We start from the raw sequence: 15055 nt of genomic DNA on the forward strand, positions 1-15055 counted from the left end.
TGCACATTTGCTTTGGCTTGACAGCTCATCTGACCCAAAACTGCCACAGGATGTGCTTAATTTGAAAGGTGCTGTATTCCCCTCACTAAATGCCGCAAACGCTTCCCAGAAATCCCAGTCGCTGGCTGTCAACGCGACAAACGCAGCTGTACAGAAAAACACAAAAGCTGGGACTTTGCACTTAGGCTGTACCAAAGCAGGGCCCTGCCCTGGACTGCCCACCAGGACTGTGACTGGCCACCCCAACAGAGACTATCTCCTGGCACCCTGTGCTAGCACAGCACTGTTCCCTGCTGGTGAGGGGCCAAGGTGCGCTCATCCTCAGGCCTCCAGCTGCTCGTGGATGAGATGGGAGCATGCAGGAATTTGAAACATGAGAGAAGTGGATGATGAAGACACTGATGCGGATGGCAGCAATGAAGGGGATGAAGTCGGCGGGATGAAGATCAGATGGCATGTCAAGGTCTCTGCACTTGAGTAAGAATACAGGGCCTGTGGGATAGGTCTGACCACATATATCCCTCTTTATTCTATACAGGACATGTGAGGTTGGACCTTTCCCACAGGTCTGATATTCCTCAGAAGTAAACCCCAAAGTGCCATCTAACCTCAGGGAGATGGCAGGAATCAGCGCAAAGACATCACTGAAAGAAGTGCCTCATACTGTTGTAGCCACATGTTCCCCGTCAAGGTGTTAAATCTCCTCACCAGCACCAGAAATCTGGCTGGAAACAGGACTTGCAGCCAGTCAGTGGAGACAGCTGATGACTGACTGTCTCTCCAGGTGAGGAGGAAGTTCAAAGCCATTGTCTTTAGCTTGTGGCTGGGTCTCCCTGTGTTAATTCTTTGCAGAGCCTGCTCCAGAACCACATATTCCTCTGCACTAGAGCGGTACAGGAGCAGTGGACGTAGAAATCTTCCCTCTACTTTTAGGCTTGTCATCGGAAATGAGTGAACATCCGTGGCATGCTCTGCTTGTGGAGTCTCCCATCTCAGAAGACATGGGCCAGTGTGGCCAAACACAGCCCCCGCCTACGCTTGCCCCTCTTCTCCAGACACCCACAGAAACGGGCAGGAGGGAATTCTCCGAGACACTTGTGAACAAGCAAAGAAAGATGATTTTCCCTGCCAGGCTCTGCTCCAGGCTCTGCACACACAGGGCATACACAAATGTGCCACACGTGGCAGCATCCCCAGTCCCTCCTGGAGAGGAGAGCGGCACAGACAGCAGCAGCAGGATCTCCCTGCTCCTTGTGACTTGCTTTCCCAGAGCTCTGTAAGGGAGCAGTGGGTGCATTAAACACCTATTAGTCTCTGCTCATTTGCAGCTAAGCATTTAGAAGCAGGAGCAGTGTGACTGCTTCCAGAGACTGGCCCGCTGCTGTGGCTCAATTACAGGGGTTTCTGCTCCCCCAAGAGAGACTAAAGGAGCAGCAGTTGGTTTAATGACTGGTCCAAATTCTGAAATGAAGCACAGCAACTTGGAAGATCCTGCCAGGTGCAAGCATGCGATCTGCTCAGTGCTGAGTGCAAGCCAAGTCCTGCAGCCTGGTGCTAAGAGCTTGCCACACGGCCTTTCCTTTTTCAAACCCTGTACATCTCCAAAATGGTTATGGGGTCAGAGTCTCTAACCCACTGTCCTGGTTTCAGCTGACCACGACACCCACCAACAGGACCCCATGGAAAAGCTCATCTTCAAAGGACTCTGAAACTGAAAATTTTCTACCTCTTCTCCCTACAAGACCCCTCTGATCTAAATCCCATATGTCCCCACACAGCCTCAGGACAGAAGACTTTGAGAGTATCTGCAAGCTGATTATGAACTAATAATCCAGATAATACAGTGATGAACAAAATGAGCATCTCCTGAGCTTTCCCCAAACCTCATCTAGCGTTCCAGAGAGGAGAATGCAAGCTGCAGTACGCCCCAGGGGCCTGCAGAAGCCCAGCATCCCTGCGCGGTACCATCAGTCAGAAAAGAAAAGGAGACGGTGACATTTCCTGGGGGAACCTGTCTGCAGTAACTGCACTGGCCACTGCAGTGCACAAATCAGCAGGTCTGAACTACGCCTGGTTTGAGGACTTGATACTGAACCAGGTGAATACACATTTGTGCTACCTGCTGAGTCAGCCTTCCCAGCATCACTGCTGCTCTGGAAAGCAGCCGACAGTGCCTTCTGTCCATCCCCCCTGCTCGGCCCAAGCCCCCTGAGTCTCTTCCTATAGCACCTACCCCAATTCAGGCTGAGCCACTTGCATTTGGCAGCTACACAGATACAAAATGTTCCGTCGACTATGTGCAAACAGTTCCTCTGTGCCTGCAGCCTTCCTTTCCTGGGGCAGACCTGTCTCTGCTCTGGGCTAGGAGGGGCTCCACCTGCCCAACACCTCCCAAGCCACCAAGACCAGCATTTTGCAAACACCCCCTCCTTGTGTTAAGCTGCAGCTTCTGGGAATCTGAAAGCCTGAGCATTGCAGGCAAGGGGAATACCCCCAGAGCGATTACTGCGACATCCCAGCCACTGTGCTGCACTTCACAGCTATTGGCTCTGCTCTCTGATAAGCAGCTGAGCCCCTTCCAGCTGTCCCAGTTGCTTGTCACCCTAAAGGAGCCTCAGATCTCCCTCTCTGCTTACCTGTTAATGCCTTTGCTACGCCTCAGGCAGCACTGCCAGGCTCCCCAGATCTTTATAGCTATTGCTGCCCTTCCTGCCCCTAAGACAACTGGTCCAGATCTGCCTTCTGGTCAGCCCTTTTCCTCCCCAGCAGAGGACCTGTTTCCACCCAGCTCAGCTGGGGAAGCCTCCCAGCAAGGGACTGCTCTCATGCTGCAGTCTGTCCTGCAAGGCCTCTCTCCTGAGCTCAATTCTGGTTAGGAGCCCCTATGCCAGCTGCCTGGCACAGGCAGGGACAAGGGGCCACAGGTTGCCTGGAGCCTGGTAGGGGGTGGTGGAGGTGGTGAGAGGAGGATGGCGTCTGCCAGGACACTCAACTCCACACCCCAGGAATGCCCCCACCACGCTGGCAGCCATGGCTCCATGGTCTGCCAGGGCGGTGTGCACCTACCCCTCGGCCGGGCATGCCACAGCTCTGGAGACATGTGCCTGGAGACTGCACGATGCCTTTGCAGGGCAGATCATCCCCAGGAAATCACCTCCCCACAGCAAAGTTGCCGTTGCACTCCACCTAACACAGCACCGCTTGTGTCTCACGCCCAGACGCTTCATCAGGCACAGGAGGGGAGGGGGCCAGGACAGGCAGCCTCTCCCATAAAGTTTTTAAACTTCCTCTGCCAGGCAACTTATTACCAACCACGTTATACTCTGCTCCAGGGCAGGCAGGACGGTGGGATCAGGGCAGGTCCTCCCAATCGGCTACGCAGAGCAGAGCAAGCGAGCAGCCACGGGAACCTCCCTGCCTCCATCCCATCCTAGGGAGCAGTGTAAGGAAGGGGTGCAGGGACTGTCACCGGGCCTGGGGGAGCCACCACGTGGCACATTTTGACATGAACTAGAGATGGTACCAGAAGCCCTGTGGGTTTCACCTACCTGGTTACAGGTGTTAATATCTACCCCATTCCTGAGGTGATCCAAGGCTTTGTCCAGATTCCCGGATCTTGCAGCTCTCAAGAAACTGGTTGCAGCATCGGCCTTGGGGAAAAAAAGGAAAAGCATGAGACTCAGAGTCCCCCTGTTCTCCCCCATCACCAGCGCAGGGCCAGCTCTTCACTCGGTTGCAGAGAACATGACTACAGAGACCAGGCAGAAAAGGCAGAGGCTGGGCAGGTCAAGGTGGGAACTGCTGGGACAGACTGAGGTGCCCCAAATCAGAGAGGAAGACGCAGGGCTGGGACCTGGACTTAGAGGGAAGAGCATCCAGATGATGGGGCAGGAGAGCCACACGAGGCCTGCAGCTCATCCCAGCACTGCGGGTGGGGCAGGGAAGAAGCTCTAAGGGCACTCCTGCAGCCATGGCCGCCTCCCCTGGCCCAGGAAACGCCTCTGTGTCCTGGCTGAGAGACTGCAGCGACGGACAAGGCCTAGACTACGTCTGTGGTGAGCCCACCCCTGCCGTCCTCCAGAAACCGCTGGGTAGCCGCGGCAGCGAGTTCGAGTACTGGCCCCAGGGACAATGGCCCTGGCCGAGCGCCCTGCAGCCGGGAAAGTCGCAACTCTCTTTTCCAACGGAAACACGGCAGTGCCTCCCTGCACCACTAAAACACAGACACCCCAGGCAAGGCACAGTAATGCTTCGAGCAACACTATTTAGCAGTGTAAGGCAGCAAATGAGGACCATGGGATGGCTCACCAGAAACTGGAGAACAACAGGGTGGAAATGCCGTGACGTGGCTCTGTGAGGCTGGGACCTTGGACCAGCAACTACGAGCTGGTGCCTGCCTGCTAGGTCCAGCCCAAAGGGCTCTCTGCAGCAAAGAGCCGTGAGACTTCCATGGCAAGGGCGCAGGACACACTGCTCTGCCTTCAGCTCCAATAGAAAATTGGAACCCCTCTTGTACCACTCACGTTGGGACTGACCAAGGGACCTCCTGTGCTACGAGACCCTACGTCCTGCCATCCCAGGCCGTCCTGTAGTGCCCACAGCCTGGCTGCAGAGGAGCACCCAGGATGAGGAAGCTCCTGGACAGGAGCCGGAAGCAGCACGGCCACAGAGGACAAGAGCGGGAGGCACACCTAGGCAGGGTGATGCACCACACGGGTTCAGGGCTCCTCTCTTCCCTTCTCTTTGCGGCCTCAGCCATTTGAATTTGGACTTTGGAGCAGCACAACTTGGCTGCCTTCTGCTCTCAACCATCTGCCTCCCCCAGCCCATCCCTTCTGCCCGACCCTCCTACCCCAGAGAAACGTAGCCATGTCCCGGGCCCACTGCCCTGCTACTCCCTGCAGAAGGAAGGCCCACAGACACGGTGTCCTGGCCCCCACGGTGCCAGGCACGCCCCGCAGAACTCAGCCCGGGCTCCCGCAGCAGTGGCCGGGTGCCACGGCCCCTTCTGGGGCAGCCCACAGCGTCAGAGGGACAGGTGGTGGAGGGCAGCACCACCATGCCCTGTCCCGGTGCGCAGCCTCCGCGTGCAGGGGGAACATGTGCTGATTGCATGACTGCCTGTGCCAGCTGGCTCCGCTTGCTGCCACCTCAGAGGAGAGCCCTGTCCATCTGGGAAGAGCCCCCAGATTCACGGCAGAGCTGCCGGCTTTGTGGAGGGCTGTGAGCGCAGAGGAGACACGACGTGGCACCTCAGCGCTCTGCTCATACAGGATGATCTACTGTAAGAGGCAGAAGGCAGCACCAGCGCTGTGCTTAGAAGTGCATGTTTGTGCTCTGAGCCCTGCGTGCTGTCTGGGGTCTAGCGAGGAAACACTGACAGCTTCAAGCAACAGGTTGAATGCAAAGAGCTTTTCCAACTCCAGACCCTGCTAGAAGCCTCTGCATCTCAGGTCAGGATCAATGACAGGGCAGCACCTCAGCTATGCTGCCGGCATGCCAGCCACAGCACAGACTTTTGACAGCAAACCCCTTGGAAAATCAAAGCACAGCTCAGCCAGCCTCTACCACCCATGGGACACACATGGAGCTGTGAAGATTAAAATGGTAAAACTCTACAGGCTCCAGCAGCAAAGGGGCTCCCGAGGCCCCAGCACGCCCAGCAGCAGAGACTACAGGCACAAAGCAAGCACAAAAGCAAAGCGGAGGTCTCTGTGGGCACGAAGGAGAAGTGCGTTGTATACTCACAGCCACGTCTGGACCGGACCTGCCCTTTCGTGCTGCCATAGTCCGGCACTTCAGCTGAAACCTGAGCCTGGTGTCCCCTCTCTCCCTCCTTGGTTATCTACTCCCCAGCTTTGAGAGAGCCAGTAAGTTACATTGCATTCTATCTAAAAATACAGGCTCCCTCCTCGCTCCAACGCAGACCCTGCAGGGATCGCCAGCCGCTAATGGAATTTGTTCATTTTCTCTCCATTATTGTGTCAGACAGGATATTTAATACCAAGCCGCCTCCGGAAAGCAGATGACTGCTGCCAAGTGCAGGGAGCGGGTCAGAGCTGCAGGTACCACCTCGGGAACAGCAGAGAAAGGACAGCCCCACAGACATGCCCAGGAGCCTGGCATTTCACAGGTGACACCTGCCACAGAGGAGAGGGGTCCTGGTTCCCTCCCAGCCCTCCGGATGCTGGGGGCCAGGGCCTTGGAGAACGTGCTGAGGCTTGAGCGCTTCAGAGGTACCGCCCTTCTGCTCCCCATGCTCAGCATGCACCTTTCAGAGATGCATAGAGAGATGGAGGACATCGGACACCAGCAGTCAGACAACACATGCAGCCAGAGGAGAAGGGATAGCTCAGCTCAAATGGTAAAAGCAGAGGAAATAGATCTGCAGTCATATTGCCCTTCTGATGCGTGCATGTTGGGACTGCCTACCTATCACTCAGAGGGCATTTGTTCACAAGAGCTCGCTTTACTTTGGGGTGTCACGGAGATCAAGACAACTTTAGATTAGCCAGGGAACTGAAGTATGGATTGGTTCACTGCCATCTCCTGAATTTCAGCAAAAGGGAGCAGTGACAGCAAGAAATGGAGAGACCCTATGGACACAAGTAGATGTACGTATCAAAAAGATACACACACACATCCCAGTCAGCACAACACCAACGTACCTAAACACAGGCACACGCACATTGCACAGTTACCATCCACTAATAAGCACAAAGCGTAGCATGGGCATGCTACATGCACCCCCTGGTATTTGTACACAGACGCACACGCAGTCACTCGCTATCCATGGGCCCCAGGATATACAGCAACTGCTTCCAGATGCAGAGACTGCCTCTACTGGTTTTCCTTTCTTTGGAGTTTGTAGTGTTTCTTTCCATTCTCCTTTGCCTTCCTAGCAATTTTCCAGGAAGGAGCTATTCCAGGGGAGAAAATAAACTGCCCCACTTGCCATTGTGTACCGCTTGCACTCTTACACGGCTGCTAAATCCTACACACAGGTGTCGTGCTCCACAGACTTGTGGACATTCAAGCTGTGAAGTGTCAGGAGGCTGCTGCCGGCAGTTCCCCAAGGGAGAAGCCTCAGATCTGGACTTTGCAAAGTGCTCCAAGACCTTCTAAAGTAAAAAACATACCACAGCACATCGGACTGTGCTTCTATTCTCCTTCCTTCTTTTCTTTCAGGAAAAGCTCCCCTTGTCTGCTGACAATCTGAATTTTTCCCTTTCCCTCTCCTGGCCCTGATTAGTGGCTTCCTCTGTTCCTATTCACAGGTGTCTGCCTGCCCTCACAGCCTCACCCCGCAAAGCATTACTCCGCTGGATGAATGTTCCAGCCCCTTCACCCCAACATGAGAAGCCTGGACCTGACCAAGCCCGTTGCATTGTAGCTGTGGCTAAGGCAATAAGCAAAGGGGAAGTTCTGCCAAACCAGAGGCTCAGGCTGGATTTCAAGGGCTGCAGTCAGAGGTTCAGTAATCCTGCTCTGTCTTCTGGCCATGGTCGGAGTCCTCCTCTAATCTCTTCTGGCAGTGCCCCGCTCTCACTCCCACCCAGGGAGGAGCTCCCACCAGCTCCTTCTGCACATCACTGATAAAGGAAGGGAGGGGCTCAACATTGCCTCCTTCTGTGAAAGGTGGCCACATTTGTCAGGAGCCCACTCCGTACAAGCTGCTAAATGCTGCAAGTAGATGATTCCCAAGTACAAATGAGTTCAGGGGCTTGTGCTGATCTCACAGTGTTTTCTGGGACACAAAGACAGGCAAGAAGCAAGTTGCCACACTGTTCCAGACTGGCAAAAGGGACATGTGCATCCTGCTACACTGCCCTCTTTACCCTATCTGCTCACTTGTCTCTTCTATCTGGAATGACGAGGCAGCCTGAGCAGGGACTGCAACTCCGTCGTTGTTTATACAGCACCTGGCATGAGGAAGGGCTGCGCTGGCTTCTTGCCGAGGAGGTCCAGAGGAGGTGGGACCCCTTCACTGCAAGGATGCGCATACAGGTCTGTGGGACTGCCTGGGAACATGTCCTGCTATGGGCAGGGCCAAAGATGCCAGAAGAAAGGGACTGGGTGCCCTTTCCAACAAGTCTCTGACTCCAGCAGTCCCTGGAGAGCAGCCCTGCCCATGCCGCACGACCACCAGGCCACAGTACAGGCAGGTGAGGGGCAGCACCCGCAGTCCGAGGCTGCGAGCATCCACTAGACGTTCTCACTGCCTGCAGAAACAAAGCGCTTTGACGCTTGAAACCAGCTGATTCCCTGCTCCATTGGAAGAGCTGCAAGGACTAGTTACAGAGAGGGATGAGTGGGGGAGCCTGCAGTCACTGTGAGTTTTTTTGAAATGGGTTGTATTTTCTTCACTCTCTACCCAGAGGTATCACACAGCCAGAGCTGTGCTGCAATTGAAACACGCAGTGCTACAGGGAATTCCCAGAGCCTCGATTGTCAGTCACATCACCCAGCCCCTGCCTTTCCCCTTCCCTGGTCTCTGCCACATATCTTCAGAGTCTCTGGCCTCACTGAGGAACAGTGCTGCTCTTACACTAGAGCAGAGGAATTGCAATGCAAACTTTCAAATAACAAATTACTTCCCACGCCTTGGGGAGCAAAACGCTTTCTGCCAAACAGCAGTCAGACCCAGTGGCCAGGAAGTTTGGGTCTGCTCTGCTGCTGAGCCACATGGCTGACGTCTACATGGGAAGAGAGGGAAGCTGGCTGTGTGGCAGTTTTGCCTTAGCCCCTGCATGCCAGAGGCAGAAGGATGCAAACCAGGCCCATGTACACCGTCCTTGGGGCAGGCACCCTCCTGCCAGCCCTGGCACTCGTTGAGTTTTGTTTCTTCCAGGCCTAGCTCCTGGAAAACATTGCCAGTGAGGAGCAGCAGGCTTTGCTGCATGAAAAGCTTCCTATGGCTGCTCTATAGCAAAGACCTTGAAAGCAGTTACACCCCTACACGGGTTTCTTGCTATCTCACGAGTTTTGCCACTAATGATAACTCTGCATCTTCAAACTCTTTTGTCTCTTTTGTATTCTTTGGAAGCCATGCGCTCCTTCCAGCAAGGAGCTTAGCAGCTCCTGCTCCGCTGCAGGCATCTGTTTGCAGCTCCTTTGTTCTAACACTTGCTTGAAACCCCTTATCAGGAGCAACATGTGCCACCCTTTCTCTGGGATGCGTTAGGAGCAAAGTCAGCCGAGGCATCTTGCAAACTGGGATGTACAAACTGTGTGAACAGCAGAGAAACGGCAACAGGAGGGCCACAATCCCTGCCGAGCGTCATGTGCTGCTGCCAGGGGAAAGGCACGGTTTTACCTGGCCCTACCTGGGGCAGGCAGCAGTGGCTTTCAGCCCTGCCAAGCAGACACACTTCCTCCTGTACGTGGCCAGTCTGCCAGTGAACAGGGGGAAACAGAGCCAGACTGACATGGGCTCATGGAGCACAGGACAGAGGAGGTCCAGCAAGGAAACACCTGGCAGGCTGGGCAGCACACAATCACCCCAACAACCAAAGAGCGCCAGGACCAGCGGTGAGATGCAAACCTGAATCCTGGCACCAAAGCCATGTATTGTTACAGGTATCCTACCTAGACAGTGTGGAAAGGTCTAGCTCACATCTAGGAGGTCATGCAGGCACTTCCAGTTGCTAGTGCCAGGGTGCTGGACCCTAAGGTCAGTGCTGCCGGCTGGGGAGGTAGTGCAATAAACCTTGCAACAGCCCTTGATGTTTGCTTTGACATTTCTTTGCTCATGTGGGCTTGTGTCCAGTAGTGGGCATGATCCTCACTTTTGAGGCATTATTTCCAGCAGAGACAGCAAAACCTTACATCAGTGTAGTGGTTTACTTTTAAGCAATTGCCCAACCTAGGGATTTCTCTGGAGCCAGAGCTCATTTGGACCTCCCTGCCTTGCAGACATCAAATGCCCAGGTCTGCAGGTGATAACCTGGATCCTTTCTCATCAGATGAGAAGAATATGTCAGTCCTGGAAACACACCAAAACAGCTGCTAAGATTAAGAGCAGTCAAAGATGGCACCTAGGGTCTCTCTAAGATGATCAGGGAAGATCAGGAGAATTGAACTGGAGATTCAACTCAAACTGCCCAGAAACAGAAATCACACTGTCTGCCTTACAGGGACTTTCTCTCCTATCTGTATTCACAGAAACTTGACACTCCCAGTGGTCCCCACAGTGGAAACGAAACCTACTGGCAGGTTTCTGCCTTCTGAGTAGAAGACAGCATTCAGCAGAGCACAGCATCTCCAGAGAGGCCACAGTAGCAAAGCCTCAGGCAGGCAGCCAGTGGAGCACAGAGAACAGGCTACCAGGCACATACTGCAAACCCAGATGAAAGAGAAAAGCAAAAGCATTGGGAAAATTAATCAGATCAAAGGACAAATCCATATGCCCAAGTTCTATTCTCTAATCATCCTCACCCCTGCCCACACGATTTAGGATAGGTCCGCAGATCTTAATAGGACTGATGAGAGTCAAGGCACAAGAGGTCATCTCTGGAAGGCATCTGCCAAGTGAGTTTGTTCTCATTTCATGCACCAGCCTGAGTAAATCCTTTGTCCATGCTCCCTTCTGCTGAGTGGAGATTTCACAACAGCCCCAGGCCTCCCCAGGGCATGCACCACAGAGGCTGATGGCTTATATGCCCAGCAGAGACCCCCAGTGCAGGGGGGAGCCCAACCATCTTGCAGCAGGTGAACTGGAGCATGCAGGAAATGAAAGATCTGCTCATGTTCCGGCAGCAAGGGGCTGTTAGAACTGTAAGAGAACTCAGCACAACTGGCAGAGGAGAAATCTGGAAGCAAAAGAAGGAGGGCCCCGGCAGGTTTGTGGGAAAGGAAGCAACTTGTCAATTAGCATTTTGAAAGTACTGAAGAGGGGGCAAGCTTTCAGGCAGAGGCACTAGACTGGCCCCTCCATCACGCACAATCCTCCATCATTACACGAGTAACTAGCTTTCGGAAAGCCCATTTCTATGCACTCTTAACAGGAGAGGTAGTTCTGGACTGTCACTGGTGGTGCAGTTCAGGGCCAAGGTTAACTCGGTCCCTGCTGAGCATATTCAGATACAGACAGCACCTGCATTGCCTCTTGGCTCCTTCCTTCCCCCTTCACAGGTCCCCTTTGCTAGCTGCTGAAGCTGGAACAGGTTCAGGACTCTGAGGAGGGTAGATACCAGAAGCAGCTTAATCTGCATTGAGCAAGGACTTGGGAGCTGCCCCTACACAGCAGACTGATCCTTCTGATAAGGATCCCCTGGTGCTACAGCCTACAGCTCTATGAAAGCTTGCCTCTGCCAGTTCCCACCTGCTGCTAATGGATTTTCTAAGTAGTAGCGTCTTGTTCTGTCATTTGCAAACCATCACTTCCCCAATGAAGTACAGTGCTTGGTCCAGCAGCAATGAGTGGAGAGAGGAACAGGGGCTGGTCCAGAGGTCTGAACAGGGAGCTGGAGACCAGGACATTGTTCCTTTCACACAGAGCCAAAGCAAGGCAAGAATTAACACAGCCACTGCTCCTGCCAGCTGAGGCCACGCACACCCAGGGGAAAGCTGTCACTCTCCTTTGATGTTAGCAGGAGCCTCTGCTCTCTGCATATCCTGAAAAAGAAAAGCTATTTTTACCTCACCAGAAAATATATAGACTGTGACTGAAGACAATACATGAGAGCTTTTCACTCAGGCACTACACCTCTTCTAACAACATAACAGGGCTTACAGCTGCTGAGAGAGATGCAGCAGCACTGTAACTGCTTTTTATCTCCTAATGCATTTCCTAATGCACTTCCTTCCTTGGACCATGACATGGCTCAGGCAGGCGTGTGCAATGAACACTGGGGAGCTGAGAGGGCTCTAGCAGGTTGCCAGTGCAAGGGAGAAAGCAGAGACATGCTCTGAGCCTGCCTGATGCAAGCCAGGGATTGAGGCATACCTTGCAGACCAGCCTCCAGCCTGCTGTGGGCTCTGGGCAGTGCCCTTGCACTCAGGAGATGCGCTGGAGTCCAGACTGTGCCATCAGGGTCTGCCCGGAGCCTTGTGGAGAAACTTCCTTCTCTTTTCTAGTGGTGCTTATAAACTGCTCCTAATCTCTGCAGTCTGTTCTGACTCATTCTCTACTTCTGCTTCAGCAGGGCTAGTCCACACCTGCTTTGCCTGCCCGCACGAGCAAAAGCGCTGCGAGGGGGGCTTTCTGCTAGGATCTGCACGCTGTGAGGAATCGCAGTACAGTCCCTGCGCCCTGGCTGCAACAGACGTACTGCTAGCAGCGTTCAGCCAGCCTGGCCTGGCCAGCGCTCGGGATGCAGCCTCCGGAAGCCATGCAGGGAAGAAAGCATTGACAGGAAAGCACCTGAAGCACAGGCCTGGCAATATATCTCTGCCAGCTGATCCCTGGTGAGGACACGCAAGCAAAGCCATAGCAGCACAGCCACCTGCTCCTCAGCAGAGCTAGTGCAGCACTGTGCCTGGAAAGAAACGTCATCCTGTGCACCTGTCCCAGCGCTTCGGGTGGGTAAAATAAGAAAGATAACACAGAAATCAACATGTACCATTACAATAGCACAAAACCCCAACACTTGGGGGCACCTCCCTTCTGCCCACAACGCAGTGGTGAGAAGGATGAGGCGAGTACAGCACCAGGGGTCCTAGCCATTCTGCATTCAACGCCAGGCTCTGCCACTGGCTCCCAGCCTGACCTTAGGCAAGCTCGCAGTGACCTAAGAAGGGCAGCAAACCCTTCCTGTCATTCTACGGTCCATTTATCTGCAATCTTTTGGGGACAAGGGCCATTTTCTCTGGACCAGACTTAAGTCCATGTTACTGGCTAGGATATACCTAAACTCCTGCGTGCAAACCAACACCCTGAGAACTGACCTGATTCCTCTCCCCCAGTGCTGCCCGGCGAGCCCCTTACCATGCCCAAGTACTCACCCTCAAGCAATGCAGGCATGGCATCGCTGCAGGAGAAGGTCAGCTCACCCTGGACAGCCAGGGTCTGCAGCTCTGATCAGCCTACTTATGCTGAATGCTGCAGCCAAACCAAATGTGCGCAGCCAGCCTGGAAGAGGTTTATCAGCAGCAGGACTGCACCCTATCACCACGCACACTTGCCTGCCTGCATGGCGGCACGACGGGGAGGCTCCTGCCTGGAGTCTGGAGATTACAGGTTGTCCCACGTCAGGGGCTTGGGGAGAGCTGCCAGGCTGGACACGAAGTGTTTAGTGAGAGTCATGCCCGAGGCACGCTTAATAAACATATCTGTGAGCTGTAAACAGGGAGGAGCCCATGTGCGTGAACCCTGCTCTTCAAACAGAACCAGGCAAGACGAAACTTCAGAAACACAAAGCAAAATGAAACAGCTCTGTGGCCAGAACCACGCTGTCTCTTGGTTTGTGCTGCACAAAGCAGGCTGGGCCAGAGACAGTCAGCAGAAGACCCCAGATTGTTCACTGGTCTCTGCAGAACTTGGCTGGGCACAGTCCCAAATGAAGGACACCGAGATGGAACTGAAGTGGCAAATGAGGTCTAGTGACAGCGGCTCCCGGCCCTTTGTAGGGCCTGGAGCCTACTGCAATACAATGAACGCGCCCCTTCCCCCCTTCTACCTGCACAGCAGACTCCTGTTCCAGCATCCCTTCAGGAGATCCTTGCTTGCAGCAAGAAGGCAAGGGGTCCACAGTGGTTGGTGCATGCCCTCTCTGAAAGACACGCAAGGGAGTCACACCGATTGTTCAAAGGAACAGACCTCCTGGAGACCGCTCCCGTCCCCCCCTCTCCTTGTGCTCAGGCTCGGGGTGACACACCGCAGAGCCGTGCTCACTGCACTCCCCGCTGGCAGGAGGCATCCTTCTGCCTGTGTTTTGCTAACCCCATCTTGGATCCAGACGCTAAGCTGGGGCCATCTCAAGAAAGCACTGGGGGACTGCAGGGGAGCCGCACGGCTCGGTTTCTATTTCTAGCTACCATTCACCTGGCCCTTTTTGCCAATTACAGGTTCAAGAAGGCCAAGGCACTTCCTCCCAGGCACTGGGGCCAAACCAGTGAATGCAAGGCCATGAGGTGATCACACCTGGAAAGGCCTGGGCAACATACAGATAAATACGGCTTGTGACACTTGCAGCTTCAGAGAGAAAAAACAACCACTCTGCCAGCTGTATCTCCCCAGGGAATTCCTATAAAACAGCCCAGCCCACCACTGGGAAAGCTTATATCAGCTGAGAGGCAGGAAAAGCAGATCAAGAGAACCTGTTAGGATGGAAAAATGCTTTGCATTACATAGAAATTGAGATTTTTATACTGAGCAAAGGCCATGTTGAAGCATTAGAGCAAAGTGAAGTCCTTACCTCAGTCTAAGGAAAACACCTTCCCCTTGTCCGGTGCAATTCAGCACATCCCTGGAAGTCTGGGATCCCTCTGGTATTTAAGCTATAATAGACGGCACCTCCAGTTCAGGTAGAGCTCAAATGTTGTCAAAAGAATGGGCACTGCCACTGCTGGCTGGCACACTACATTTGCTCTAAAAAGTGTTCTGCTCTGAACCTACAGAGCAACATCATCAATGTCTCAGATCCTGCTCCCCCCCCCGCAAAACTGCGTGTCATGAATGCAAATACGAGTCCTCTGCACCCTGAAGACAGGACCTTACCAGCCAGAGCTTATAAGCCTATTCAAGGTTGCTGCCTCAGCATAATGCAAACTTTCTCTAAGTCCTGCAGCCACCAGGATAACAGACACACTTGACAAAGCCCTAGAAACAAGACCTGTGCCCTCTAATCCATTTGGGATTATCTCCTACTACACCTCAGGGAAAAGCGGTGTAAAAGTGCCCATGAGATTGATCCACCTGTTTCCCAAATGGGTGCCCCCCACTTCTATCGCGAGAGCTCTCTCAGGCAGGGACTAGGATTTGTGTTGATTTGATTTGTGCAGCCCCTGGCACCGGTGAGCACCAGCAGCGGTGACTTTCACAAACCCATTACAGGCAAACTCAGGGACGGGATAATCTCTGGGGTGGCAAACCCTTTGGCTGCAAGGGATGAGC

The 15055-nt window shown here is 53.8% G+C and overlaps 1 protein-coding gene across 8 annotated transcripts in view; it reads right to left on the reverse strand.

The window, feature by feature from the left end:
* Positions 1 to 13228, reverse strand: part of ANK1 (ankyrin 1) — a 41020-nt gene extending 27792 nt beyond the window's left edge. For 5 of the 8 annotated variants that reach the window (XM_075523388.1, XM_075523387.1, XM_075523385.1 and 2 more), the window contains exons 1-2: positions 5749 to 5802; positions 3549 to 3650 (exon numbers count right to left, since the gene is read on the reverse strand). In XM_075523388.1, coding sequence (XP_075379503.1) covers positions 3549 to 3650; positions 5749 to 5787 — 141 coding nt within the window. In that variant the 5' untranslated portion in view covers positions 5788 to 5802. Of the gene's footprint in view, positions 1 to 3548; positions 3651 to 5748; positions 5803 to 11323; positions 11617 to 12945; positions 13101 to 13125 lie in introns of those variants that run through there. The other 3 variants (XM_075523389.1, XM_075523390.1, XM_075523386.1) reach the window with 3 other exon arrangements.
* Between the last annotated feature and the right edge of the window lie 1827 nt (positions 13229 to 15055).

This window comes from Mycteria americana, chromosome 23 (assembly GCF_035582795.1).
Source record: "Mycteria americana isolate JAX WOST 10 ecotype Jacksonville Zoo and Gardens chromosome 23, USCA_MyAme_1.0, whole genome shotgun sequence".
NCBI classification, from domain to species: Eukaryota; Metazoa; Chordata; class Aves; order Ciconiiformes; family Ciconiidae; genus Mycteria; species Mycteria americana.